At 41.7% G+C, this 13,995-nt stretch overlaps 1 protein-coding gene across 1 annotated transcript in view; it reads right to left on the bottom strand.

Moving 5' to 3' along the window:
* The window catches only part of drp2 (dystrophin related protein 2), a 189,710-nt gene that overhangs the window by 78,490 nt on the left and 97,225 nt on the right, over window positions 1-13,995 (bottom strand). The window contains exons 4-6 of the mRNA XM_050042719.1: window positions 5,867-5,987; window positions 5,191-5,302; window positions 877-1,033 (exon numbers count right to left, since the gene is read on the bottom strand). Coding sequence (XP_049898676.1) covers window positions 877-1,033; window positions 5,191-5,302; window positions 5,867-5,987 — 390 coding nt within the window. The remainder of the gene's footprint in view (window positions 1-876; window positions 1,034-5,190; window positions 5,303-5,866; window positions 5,988-13,995) is intronic.

Consider the following 13,995-nt stretch of genomic DNA (forward strand, 5'->3'; position numbering starts at 1 on the left):
ACTGTAACATGTATTAAAACATGTCTGCAGGGGGACTTTAAATATGGTACTTTGGGATTTTGAAAAGCTGTGACAGGCATTTTATAGATCAAATTATAGACCGACTGAAATAAGCCTTAGTCACAGCTCTATCTGTGTGTATGTAAGTGTGCAGTATGTGGCTTTCTGTGTGTCTAATTTGCATGCATCTGTGAGTGCGTGCTTTTATATGTGTCTGTGACTACATTTAAGTGAGTGAGGGAGATGACGCCTACTTGACAGTCCTGCCCTAAAGACTAAGCCGAACATGTGCTGCCTGTGACAGGAGCCCAAACAGTGACATGATTATTGTGAAGTGCCCTCACCTCTAATGAACAGCACCACACAAATTACAGGCAGCAGCGGCACCTCGGCACTCCATAATGACTGAACCGATGACCTGCCATTTGCTTAACAACATCTTTCCAACTGGGGGATTGTAACCTCTGCCATCTCGCTGTGTCAGTTTGAAGTGCCGCGTCCTTGTCATCATCTGTCAGATCGCAGCTACTCCGAAAGGGACGTGTGTACACAGGCAACCAAAACAAACACTTTAAAGCAACCCAGCCTTGTACACATCCCTCACTTATTCATGAGCAACATACCACTGCTGTTTTATTGTGATAAAAAAAGCAGGATGTCACTGTTTTGATGTTTGTTTATAATGTGTTAAAGTGCGTTTTTCTGGGTTAGTCGGAGGCGATTACTTCAAAGGACACAATTAAGTTACTCCACAGGTAAAAGCCATTTATATCTGGGATTCATGATAACGTGTCTGCATGTACGAGTGTGTGTGCATTAGGGAGATAAGAAGAAAGACAGAGTGTGTACGTAATGCAGCATGTTTTCTGTGTCTACCTTGGTGGCGTCTATGTGGTCCTGCAAAGAGTCGATGAAGAGGTCTCCTACGGGCTCCCAGGCGTCTCTCACCCCCTCTGCCTGCTCCAGGGCCACTGCCAGCTCCTCCATCGCCGCCTGGATCTGGAGTAGACGCTCTAATGTCCTCTCCATGTGTCTGGGGAGTTTTGTTGAAAACATAATTCATTACAGTTAACTACCTGCACCATAAAAATTTGGAGCTAATGCAAGCACAAAAAATTCTATCAAAACCCACAGAGCATGCAGTCCAACACATCATTTATTTAAATTTACAGACTGTCGTTTCAGCTGAGCAGCATGCACATTATTCCATACCATCATTTCATAATCTAAATGCCTTTTCTTTGAAAACAGGTTTTAATATTCTACTGAGCTCTGAATTTTCAATGATCTAAAACTTGATGAATGTGTGTTCCTAATTGTTTCTGTAATGGATTATATTTGCCGCATTTTGTAATCAGGTTATGGTAATTGTATTACGTGTAATGTATTGCAGCAGAACCCTGCTATGGATCAACTCACACACACACACACACACACACACACACACACACACACACACACACACACACACACAGTCTCAGAGAGAAATAACACTCCCAACTTCATAGCTTGAAAAGTTACAGGCACATTTGTGCTGTATGGTAAAAACTTTCACACCTAGCCTGTTGATTCAGTAAAAAACAAACTCTGATATGGATTAAGCATGATCTCAGAAGCTAAGCTATTCATAAATCCATCTACTGATTGTGAAATCTGTCCATGATCTCATAATTGATTTGTAGCTTAAAGTCCTTGTGCGCCGATCAGCCAAAACATTAAAACCACTGACAGATATAATATATATATATATAATACCGATCATCTCGCTACAATGCAATGTTCTGCTGGGAAATCTTTGGTCCTGGCATTCATGTGGATGCCACTTGAAGCACTTCACTCATCCAAGCACTGTTGCAGACCAAGTCGCCCCCCTCATAGCAATAAAACTCCTCGATGGCAGTGCCCTTCCTCCAGCAGAACATGCACCATGCCTCACCACAAACAATGCTCAGAAATGGCCCAAGGAACATAACGAAGAGTGCAAGGCATCAACCTGGCCTCCAAATTCCCCAGATCCCAATCTGATCGAGCATCCGTGGGACATGCCAGTATCCCATCTCACAATCAACAGGTCTCAAAGGATCCACTGCCAACGCCCCAGTGCCAGACTCCACAGGACACCCCCAGAGGTCCTGTGTCCACGCCTTGACATGTCAGAGCCAAGTCCGATCCAAAAAGGCCCCACAGTGGATCAGGGGTACCTCTGGGATACTGGCACATCCCATGAATGCCCAATCAGATTGGAATCTGGGGCATTTGGAGGCCAGGTTGATGCGTTGAGCTCTCTGTCATGTTCTTCAGGCCATTCCTGAGCTGTTTTTGCAGTGTGGCATGGTGCATTGTTCTGCTTGGTGGCCACTGCCATCAAGGTGCATTGTTGCCATGAGGCAGGGTGTAGTAGTGTTTGGGTGGGTGCTGCGTGTCAAGTGGTATCCACATGAATACCAGGAACCAAAAGTTTCCCAGCAGAACATTGCGTTAAAACAATATGATCAATATTAATCACCTCCTCCGCCAGTGGTTTTGAGGTTTTGGTTGATCGGCGTATATATAACCTATTTATGCATATTATTTGATAACAATGGTAACACATATGCATGTCAGGGCGCATATTTTTTCCTGATTAACAGGTTAAAAACTGTTAAAAGTGATGAACTTTTGTCAGTTCATGAAGTCCATTTACTGTAAGTGTGTCAGTGATTCCACAGTAATAAGCCCTGCATCATGACTGTACAATACGCTTCCTTGTCCTCCCGTCTCTACCTGTTAGTCATTATACATAACATGTGGTCCATTTGTATTATATTTGTCTAATAATACTAATAATGCTCATAACCAGCTGTTTCTTTGTGAGCTGTTTGTGACACCGACGAACATAAATATGCATTTAAGTGCTGCATAAACGTCTGTCAGTCATTGCAATCTGATTTCCCCAAGTGGGTCTTGATGTTGCAGGATGATCACCAACGCTGTCCAATCAACGAGCTACCTGTAAGTCTGTTTAACTTCATGTTTACTCCCTGTGTTTGTTTTGTAAAAAAGTCAGTGTAAACAGGAACCATATCAGAGCTACAATTCAACAACATCATTTTTTCCTCACGGTCCAGGCAGAATGAACCAAACTATAGGCGTGAAGGCTCCCTAAGGATGCTGACTATATAATCTGACCAGAGAATTCCCCAGTGTTTTTGTTGCTGCTGTTTACATTCCTCTGATGCAAGAAGCACTAAGAAATCCACTTGTTTTTGTTTTGTTTCTGGTTTTCTTGTGTAGAGTGCATTTGTTGGGCAACCCAGTGTTGTACAATGACAATAAATGAACCCTGACAAATAATTAACATCGACAATTAATGAACCGTGAACACTGAACACATCATAAGATTTTTATTCATGCTTGATTCAGTTCCTTCATTCTTCATTCATGAAGATTTTTTTATTCATTTCAAAAGGTTTGCTTTCAGGTGAAAGTTTAATGAGCACATGGCACATAGAACTTTCTGACCTCCCCTGTTACCTTCATTATGACGTTACATTATTAATTCAATTCAGAAATATTCACCAAAACCTGAATTAAAAAGCTTTCAGAGGATAGGAAAATGCTGCTGTTCTGAACAGAGATCTGACTCAAAGTCTGCTTCTAACACTTACCTTGATTATAAACTTATAAAGCCACTACTCTCAACAGAAAAAAAAATAATATTTTTGTGCTTTTACAATTACTGACATGGGCAAATACAGAAACCCAGTGGCTGAAGAAGTATTCAAATGTTTAACTCAAGTGAAAGTACCAATATGGCGACGCAGAAGTACTCTATTACAAGTTTAAGTCCTGCATTCAACAAGTATAGAAGTGTTATCAGCAAAAGCATTGCTTCTGACATTATAAGACTTATATTGATGCATCAATGCATAAGTAGCTGGTTGTGGCGAATCTTTTTTTTATTACTTTATAAACAGCCTAGTAGTTTAGCCCTATTGTTTATAACCTGGTAGTTGAGCCCATCCAATGGGTCACATGATCAACCTAAGGGGTCATGGCATGATTAATGGGAGATCGAAGAAAAAAAAAAAAGAGGAAACAAAAAGTTATTTTCTGCAAATTTGTTTTCAATTTTGACATTGTTTGTTCACTCACCTCTAAGATATGTCATATCACCTTTATGCTGATGATACACCGATCTATTGCTCTGACAAACCCAATAACCTGAATTAACTTTCGTCCTAACTGTCCTGGCTTAGCTGACTCCGAAGATTGGATGTCCTATAATTCCCTCCACTTAAACCCTGACAAACAGAAATTCTTTAATTCTTTTAATTAAGCTGCTTTAAATCGCTCACAGCTGGTTCAAAATGCAGGTGCCAAGCTATTAAGTAGAGGTAACTGTTGTTCACGCATTGCACCTGTTCTTGCATCCCTCCACTGGCTTTCTGTAAAATTCAGATTTAACTACAAGACCCTGTTAATTACATATACGGTACTGAATGACCTTGCCCCACATTTCTAATCTCCTCATTTTCCATACCTCTTCTCGACCACTCCAATCCTTTGATCTAATGCATTTGCGATTTTAGCCCCAACGCTCTGGACACCATCTTCCCCAATTTATCAGCAGATTTTCTGAATCTTTGGACTGTTTGAAGCGGATACTAAAAACTCACCTTCATGGGCACACATTTCTATAGATCTTTGTGTTTTGTTTGTTTTTGTTTCTTCTGTCTCTCATTGTGCTGTGTTCTGCATCCTTATTTTTTACTTGATTTATTAATTCATTTACATTTTTCATAACTGTGTGTTTTAAAAATGTACTATATAAATAAAGCTTTTCTTTTATCTCAGAAACTTTTACCTGTCTGAGCTTTGATCAATTATCCAAATAACACCATGTTTAGAGATGAAATGTCTCTTTGGTGGAACAACTCAGACGTTTGAAATGTGACACAGGGCCACAACTACACACTGCTTTTTGTAAAGGTGTACAAACCAAGGTAGGAACCACTGGTGAAATCTTTATCAGTACATTGCATTACGTATGCTTATCATGATTTTTTTATTAAATGTAAAATCATAAACTGTAAAGCAACTTAAGCTGTCAGATAAATGTAAAGGCAAGAGTAGCTTTATTTCCACCTCTCCAGGAACCTCATTTAATCTGCACAAGATACACACAATGTAAAAAAAGGGGTGTCTGACCTATGGCGGTCCACACAGCGTGCCGTCAGCTTCTCCCACAGGTCGCTGGCCACGTTTGCCTGCTTCCACACTGAGCGGCTCACATTTAAGATTCGCCGGCGCGGAGACACCTCTGCAGAGGGTGGATGAGGTTAGACGAGGCCACGCAGGGGTAAAAGCATAAAGGTGCAAAGGAGGAAGTAAAAAATAGAGCAGGCAGAGAAATAACAGGGTGTAGAGTAGAGCGGGGGTTAGAGGTCAGACAATGAGAGGAGCAATGATCGGAGACGAATGGTGCACCAACAAACAGAGAGAGAAAGGAAGGGCCAGGGGCAAAACAAGTTGGACACACAAGGAGAGCACAGTCAGGTAGATTGCTTCAATATTTCCCAGGTGAGCGTCCTGTGCTAAGAGCCAAACAGTATGAAGAGGACGTGTCGGTGGAGAAACAGCAGAGCTTGCTGTATTATTGATCTGGGCAGATGGTACCGTGTAGCTGGTGAGCTGGAGCTAATTGGTCCCGACCCGGACACTTTCCCTAAACCCAGTGTGACACCAGAGGACGAATCACTGCTGATAACTATTAATGGAAGATTCTACCTGCATGGGTCCTTCCCAATGAACTTAGTGGAGGGAGGTTGCGAGTATGATATTTTGGCTGGCGCAGCAGTTGGCACAGAGTGTGAAGGGAGCAGACCTTTTCCATCGGTCAGGGTCTCCTCTGGCTCCTGGAAGGGATGCTGAGCCAGAAAGGCCTGGGCAGACTCCAAGACTGAGTAGATGAACGGCCCGCGAGACTTGACATCCTCCATGAACGCCTGCCGGGAGACAAACAGAGGGGAGGAGAGTGTTTCTAAGTGGAAGAAAATGAAAGGCATAAGCTGTTTTTCACACTCAAGTGCTGGTTGTAGCTGAGGAGGAGGAGTCCTGTAGGCTAAGGTGAACCATTGCCTATTCCTCAAACAAGACAGCATTGCCTAAAAATAGACCAAAAGTAATGCCAATCATCGGCTGGTTACAGCTTCTCAAATGTGAGGCTTTGTCTTTTAAATTGTAACTTGAATAACTTTAGATTTTGTATTACTGGTGGAAAAAAACAAAACATTTGAAGACATTTTGATTGACATTTTTCAGATTTTTTTTACATTTTATAGTCTGAAAAATGTATAATCAACAGATGAACTGATAATTAAAATAATTAGTTGTAGCCCTAGTGTATTCAAGCAGATCTCACAAGTAACATCAAACATTTTCCAGGTTTATTACCTGGGCCCAGTCATTTGGAAATCGCATGTTTTCCATGAACAGCTAATCCATCTTACTTTTGTCGGTCAAGATTCTCCATCATCCAGGTCATGGTCATCATAAGTGCTATGATATAGCACTTATGATGACCATGACCTGGATGACTGAGAATCTTCAATGACATGTTGCCAGTCAATTTGGGAAGAATCCCCTTTGAGTGGTACAAGAATTCGAAAGTTCAGAACTGAAGAAGCTTCTTGGATGAAAGGCGAAATGTCTTCAAGAAACGCAAGTAAGTCCAGTTGCCTACGATATAGCACTTATGATCATCTTACTTTTGTGCTGAATTTTCAAAGCAACACTGGAGTGGATCACACTGATCCAGATACAAATGTTTCAAGTTACAGAATCTGGTTAACTAGTGCTCTAAATGGGGCTACATATCACAATGTAGCCAGTCTACCAACAAACACACTACTAGTACCACTTATCATCGCAGGTGCTGCCAAAGAGAACAAAATGGAGATTTTTTGATTCTGACAGCTATTTGGGGGATTATTTTATAGGGATGACATCCTTTTTTTACTTTACTGCACTGAAATTTTTATATGTAGCCTAATATCTTACTTTGTACTTTCAAGTACAAAATGTATATATTTTTGACCAGTTTTATAACCTTTTGTTCCTGAAATCTACCCTGAATCCAGCCCTCTGCAGGGATCAAGATGATCAAAGGTATCCCAATCCCACCAAAAAAGTATTGAACAACACATACTGAAAGTTTGATCCTCTTCAAAACCAACACCAAGAACAAATGGGCCCAGGTGGATGCTGTCAAACTGGCATGACGATACCTTCACCTGGGTACAATCACTGCTGCCATGATCACTGGAAAGTCTGGTCGTGACACCCCTTTATAAATGTGCTTCAGTTACCACCAACCCTCTGAAGACGGCAATTATTTTTATGGTAACTGTGTGTGACGATAAGAGCTGATCTTTCTAAATTGGACTGTTATTGCAGTGAAGTTCATTTGTAAAGAAAGGTGACAATTTTGTGCTAAATGTAAGCATATAACCTAATCTAAATATGTCCAAATAACACAGGAGAACTAAGGCACTATTTGCTTTGCAGCGCGGTTAGAGGTGCATTTCACCCTTTGCAGGTGCTCTGATAATTACCCTCCTTTTTTTGTCCTGTTTGTGCAGGTTTAGCAGCTGCAAAAGCCGCATAATCCTTTTAATCAATGCTCAAATCAATGCACTCATGAGTTCATTGATTTGAGCAGGCGTGCGTTTTATTGTCTATGATTTTAACTTTTAACTTGCAAGAAAAGTAATGTGTTATTTCTTTATCTGAAAGTTAAATTAGATCGATTTAAGAAGACACCAAACACACACACGCATATAAAAGACACACCAAATGGCATAATTGGCTTGTTTAAATACATGGGTTACCTAAAGGAATCATTTGACACACACACACACACACACATACACACACACACACACACACACACACACACACACANCACACACACACACATACACACACACACACACACACACACACACACACACACACACACACACTCACTCAGCAACAATCTACTGGCAGTACTGCATGAAATTACATGGCTGTCTGCTTGTGCTGAGAGCCCAAGGCACAATAGGAGACCAAATCTACTGGGAGCACTGGTCAGCTGGCCGCCACACACAGAACAGCCAATTAGCTGCAGAGCCCGGCTCCACTGGTCCACATTTAACAGCACTCCTTATGCAAGAACACACACACACGGTATAGACCTCTTTATTCCACCACTGCACAGATACCCAGAGTTTCCCCAGGGCCTTTAAGAAAGCCAGTGTGTCAACCTTCTTCATTCTCCTACACTAATCTTTGTTCTGTATAAAACACACTGCAGGTGTGTGAATTAATGCCAGCTCTCTTCAAAGTAATTTATTTAGGTGAAGCCAGCGTTCTCAATCCTCTTATGCTATGAAGAGATTACAATTTCAGCTGAAAATCTACATTACTGGCTGGAATTAGCAGCGTTGTGCGGCGCAGCAGTGTTTCAGTGCCTATTAGAAAAACCTCAGGACCAGAGAAACGGCAGGCCTGATAACAACCGGCGAAACACCAGCAAACACCAGCCGGCACCGAGCAAACATGCAAAAGTGTGTAACGGTGAGGAGCTGTGGCGCGAGATAAGATTCCCACTGCAACGGTCATGGAGAAAAACCTGCTGTCTTCCTCTTTCACACTCTTTCTCTAATCACAAACAAATTCCCTCTTCTTCCTTACATCCTCGCTTCCTTCCTTTCCTTTCCCTTCCCTTCCCTTTACCCTCTTTTCATCCTCTCTCACTCTCTTTATTCTCTCCATACCCTCTTTAGCTGCTTTGCTGCCCAAAGAGGAGCTGAGCTACGGATTCCCTGAGCCAGCTGTCATGTTAAAACTTTAATTCCAGCTAAATTTCACACTCAGAGGCTTCATCTTTGGTTGAAGGAACATTAAGAGCGAAGCCTTCAGATCAGATTAAGATACATAATGCATGGGGTAGAAAAAGTCAGGGGGAGGAAATGACTTCATTGACTTCATTTCGTCTAAACATGTTGATGGCATTCCTTTTACCCCTCCCTCTGGACAGTTCCTCTCAGTGCGCTTCTGAGAACACAGAGGAGGATGAATTTTTATTTCATTTGCCCTCTTGCATGACGCAGAGAAGATTCTGCAGCTGACGCACAAAATCCTTCCCATCCACTGAAATCACTCACTTATCCCGACGCCCCAACACACACACAACCCTCACAAACACATCTTCCCACTCAAACCCCCCACCACCAACACCCCAAATACACAAACAGTAAACATGCTACCAAACCAATACACATGCAAATGCGCACACACACACACACAAACGCAGCAGAGAGAGAGCTCTTCCCACACACAAAAACGACATCAGAATAAATCCACTTAAGATCAATAATTCACATTTCTTAAAACGCTTTAATTCTCCATAGAAAACTGGGATGCAATTTCCCTCTCTGCTTTGTCGGAAAAGTTTTAGAGCGACCAGACGCTCGGGAAGCCGAGGCATCTCAGATTATAAAGGCGTGCTGTGCTGTAAATGGAACATTTTGAGAGAGGAAGAGGAAGAGGAGAGGAGAGGAGAGGAGGCATGTTCAACAGTGAATCCTATGAATGACTTAGTGAATTTTTTTTTTGGCTTATGCAGTGTTGGAGGGTTGGCTGTGGAAAGAGAGAACATGTACTGCAGTTTGTGTGCAAGGTACAGCCACAATTTTAGGTTAAAAAAATTCAAGAAATAAACATTATCAACATAAAGTGAAGAAGTAACAGTGTTGATGTTTTGTCAAGGGCGTCTATGTATTGTGTTGTAGAGGTATCAACTGAAATTAGCATGCTAACCAGCTAGCCCCAGCCCATCCTGTCCTGTAATACCACTTGAACCTTGAGAGGTGAAAGTGAGTCACTGCAATGTCCAGTCTGCCCCCAGTCCAACATGAGAATACGAAAGAAAGAGTACAGCCCCTGGTTAGTGGCACAGTAAACACAAAGGCTACATTCACAGTCATTTTCGTTTTAAAACACATAACTTTTCATAATGCAAAAGATGGCTGAAGAATTTGGCAAACCACGTTTATTACATCCTAAACACCTGCTACCAGCAAGAAACCACTGCTGCTGGCAAAGAAAATAAGTGATATAAAAAGAAAAACAAGAGTAAGCATTGGTGTGGCTTGGCATGGCTAGAAACAGCTCTTGGCGAGTAAAGAGATGAAGTTTGATGCTGAACTCGTAAAACTTTAGACAGGTAAGTTGCTGGCTATTTAGCAAAATGTATTTTTAATGCAACTAATAACAACACAAAACATACCAAAAAACATTCCAAATGGTGTCAATATTTGGGTCTGATCCAGCTGTTTTCAAGCTACTATGGTTTTGCAACAGCTGAGCTAAAACCAGTGTTGTGCATGAATGTGCTAAAAGAGCAAGTTCATTAAAATTGCAAATTTTTGACAACTTATTAACCTCACTCTAGCTACAGTTAACAACGCTCGTTTTTTACAGCGTCCGTTATGCCGGCTTAACACCAGCAGACAACGCAGCTATTGGTGCTGCTGAATCCAGTTCATGTGGCTATTTAAGGATGTTTATGAACAAACTAAAAAGTTACAGATTCCAACTAGGTATACCACTCTTAGTTGACTTTGCTTTCGATAGCTAGACACTCATTAACTGGTGACTAACTGGTTAATGAAAAACAAAACAAAACATGCACAAGATGTGACATACAATAGGTCTTTCCTTTTAGCCCGGAGCTCCATTGACTCAATGAGCTTTAGCGCCACATTTCAGATCTCCATCCACTTAGGTGGTGACGTAAACTGCCCTTTATTTTATTTTCTGTTGGCTTTGCTGACAGACATCAGGCTGGCTGCATTAACATAATGTGCTGCTCTGCACTGTGCACCACCTGGGTTGGAGAGGAGCTAGCTAGCAGCTCCAGTTATTCAGGAAATACCCCTGGTAATGTCGTCCCACTACCAGGATGTGGCTGTTGCAGAAACATGGTAACCATCCTCTAGTCGCTGCTCAGGAAGCCCCAGTGGTTAAGGGGCTTCATTTTGAGCCACAAAACCCCTCTAGCACCGTTAGCAGCTTCAGCACCATTAGCTGTGTTGACACTGCTAACGGTGCTAACAGAGCTAACAGCGATAACATAGTTAACAATACTAAACAGGGCTTTGCCAAAACTGAGCCACGTACTCACTAGGTCAATCTGAGGGGAGACCAGAGGATAGGCACAATGTTTCCACAGCAATGCTGTTGGGTCTGGACAGCGTTACTAGCGGTTACTGCTGAATGAGCTGCGCCGCTAGTAGATGTTCCCACCAGAACCAGTTGGTGCAAATGAGAGCTGCAAAATTAACCTATAGACCAACAGGCACAATCTCACATTTATTTTGATTGCCTGGTCTGAAAAAACAACTCCAAACATCAGCTACAACGGCAACGAATTTGAAACGACACATCGAGTTGAAACATCTGACCAGTCTTTGGAAATATCTGTGAATGAGTGATGATCACAAGGTGTTACTTTATATACAAAAATGGAGGACATGAACTAGTTCATTTTTGGGGGACTGTGAACTTAGTTCAAAATTCAATTTGTTAACTATGAACGTAAACTAGTTAATATTAATCTGTATGAACTTTGAGCTAGCTCTTGTGAGAGGCACTTGTGAGAGAGCTCACAAGTGCTGGCTCTCAGAATTCCAAAAGGTTTAGCTAAATTTGAATATTCTTGCCTTGCTGTTAGCTCGTAATTGGCTTCCTTTAGTAACTGAGGACTGTAAATTTAGACTGTACAGACCCAGTAGTAGACCAGTGAGATCCTACTCCAAATTCCTTTCGAGGAAGTGGCCAGACATTACACATTGCACATTTAAAGCATGAAAAGCAGCCAGGGTGTGTGACAACAGAGTAAAGAGAAATTAAGAGGAAGGGGGACAGAAGCAACTGCAAGATTGTGTGGAAGTGTGAGTGTTGTTCCTCTATTGTCCTGTTAATTGGGAGGCTGATTCCACAGTGCAACAGTCGAGGTGGGAGTCAGAGTGGGATTAAACAGGAGCCACAAACCTCTCACTGTCAATACAAGTCGCCTTTCAGAAACACTGCACAAACTGACAGCACAGAAAATTGGAAAGAGGGTGGAAAGGGAAACTCTGCTGTACTTACAGAACCAATTACGAGTGTGTGTGTGTGAATGTAGGCTACTGTATATGTGTGTATATTTGTGTGTGTGTGTGTGTGTGTGTGTGTGTGTGTGTGTGTGTGTGTGTGTGTGTGTGAGAGAGAACCAGTTCCAGTTCTTGAGATACATCACCCACAACTAAGGTGATTTACTGGGAAATGAAAGAACATCCTGAGCATCCCAGGTGGCGTTTCTCCCGATACTTCTTGTCACACAGGAGTCAGAATCCAAAGAGCATAAATTTTAACGGTTCTACCCTTCACACACACTTTCAGGTACATTTTAGAGCCTTCATTTGAATCTTTATTGTTTCCTCGATATAAAACTCATGACAGCTCAATGTTGTTTTATTCCAAGAAATAACAATCAAAAGCTTTACCTCTGTTATGACTTCAGTTACTGCATTCGATTCTGTTTGTTGTGTGGAGCTATTTTTGAGCAGGCCAACAATCTGTATGACTAACGGTAAGACAGCCACACACACACACACACACACACACACACACACCTGCCTGCTGGGCAACTCCTGTCTATGCCAACTTTATGAGAGTCTCCCCCAACACAGCGTGCACGGGGCTATATAACACGTCAATTAAAAAAGATTTCAGTAGAGAGACTTTCCTGCCTTAAAGACATCCTGGGATTTTTGTTATCATCCCACCAGTGGGTGTCTTTAACACACAGGAAAGCCATTTATTCTCTTTTGATCTGCCCAATAAAATAGAAGCTACTGACATAATATTGAAACTCTCTCCAATTGTTCTGTCAGCTTGCTAAATTAGGGAAGTCTGATAAAAAAGAGCTTGAGTATATATATATGTATTTAATACTACCGGGGACCAGAGGCTATAGCAAGGTTGAGGGCCTCAGAGACCCTACACACGTACAGTCCACACATTTATTGGCTGACAGTATAGCTGTAGATGGCACGTACAGTCCACACATTTATTGGCTGACAGTATAGCTGTAGATGGCCATTTTTTTTTTTTTATGAAAAAAACTTTTGGTATATTTGCTGAAACTGTCACTATATCCAAAAAGTGCTATATGAGAATTATAATCAGTGAAAAAAAATCATATTCCTCTGCCTATTCTGTTGCCTTGTGGCGCTTCTGATGGCCTTACCGCACTGAATGAAAACAACCAGTTGGAGCAGAGGAGTCTCTAACGCAGCTGTCAATCATGTCAGTCACTGCTTGTGAATTGCGCTGTAAAACTAGGCAGCTCTGATCAAATATGGATATGAAACAGTAAATGTTACTGCATTTGCCGTTTCTCTCCTCAAATGTTTTCAGAAACATAGTGTACTGTTTAGCTGTAAAATAGAATGTTTGTAACCTGGCTGCCATGTTGGAAACAGTCAGGCGAAGCACCAAGCACCACCTACCACCCACCAGCCTGAGTAAACTTTCTCATTTTACAGCTAAACAGTTCACTAAAAAATGTTTTTGAAAACATTTGAGGTGAGAAATAGGCAATGCAGTAACAGAATCCTTATTCATATTTGATCAGCGCTGCCTAGTTTGACAGTTTGTCCACAGTTCACAAGCAGTGATCGACATGATTGACATCTGCATTAAATAATAATGATAACAATCTTACTATATAATGACGAAAACTCTGTCTGTGGGTGTGTGTGTGTGGGTGTGTCTGTTCCACGTTTTTCTTCTCACTGACTTGGTCAATCCATGTGAAATTTGGCACAGTGGTAGAGGGTCATGGGAGGATGCTAATGAAGCAATATTACATCAATTGGCCAAAGGGGGGCGCTATAGCAACCAATTGAAATTGCAAACTTT

Source organism: Epinephelus moara, chromosome 4 (assembly GCF_006386435.1).
Source record: "Epinephelus moara isolate mb chromosome 4, YSFRI_EMoa_1.0, whole genome shotgun sequence".
Classification (NCBI taxonomy): Eukaryota; Metazoa; Chordata; class Actinopteri; order Perciformes; family Serranidae; genus Epinephelus; species Epinephelus moara.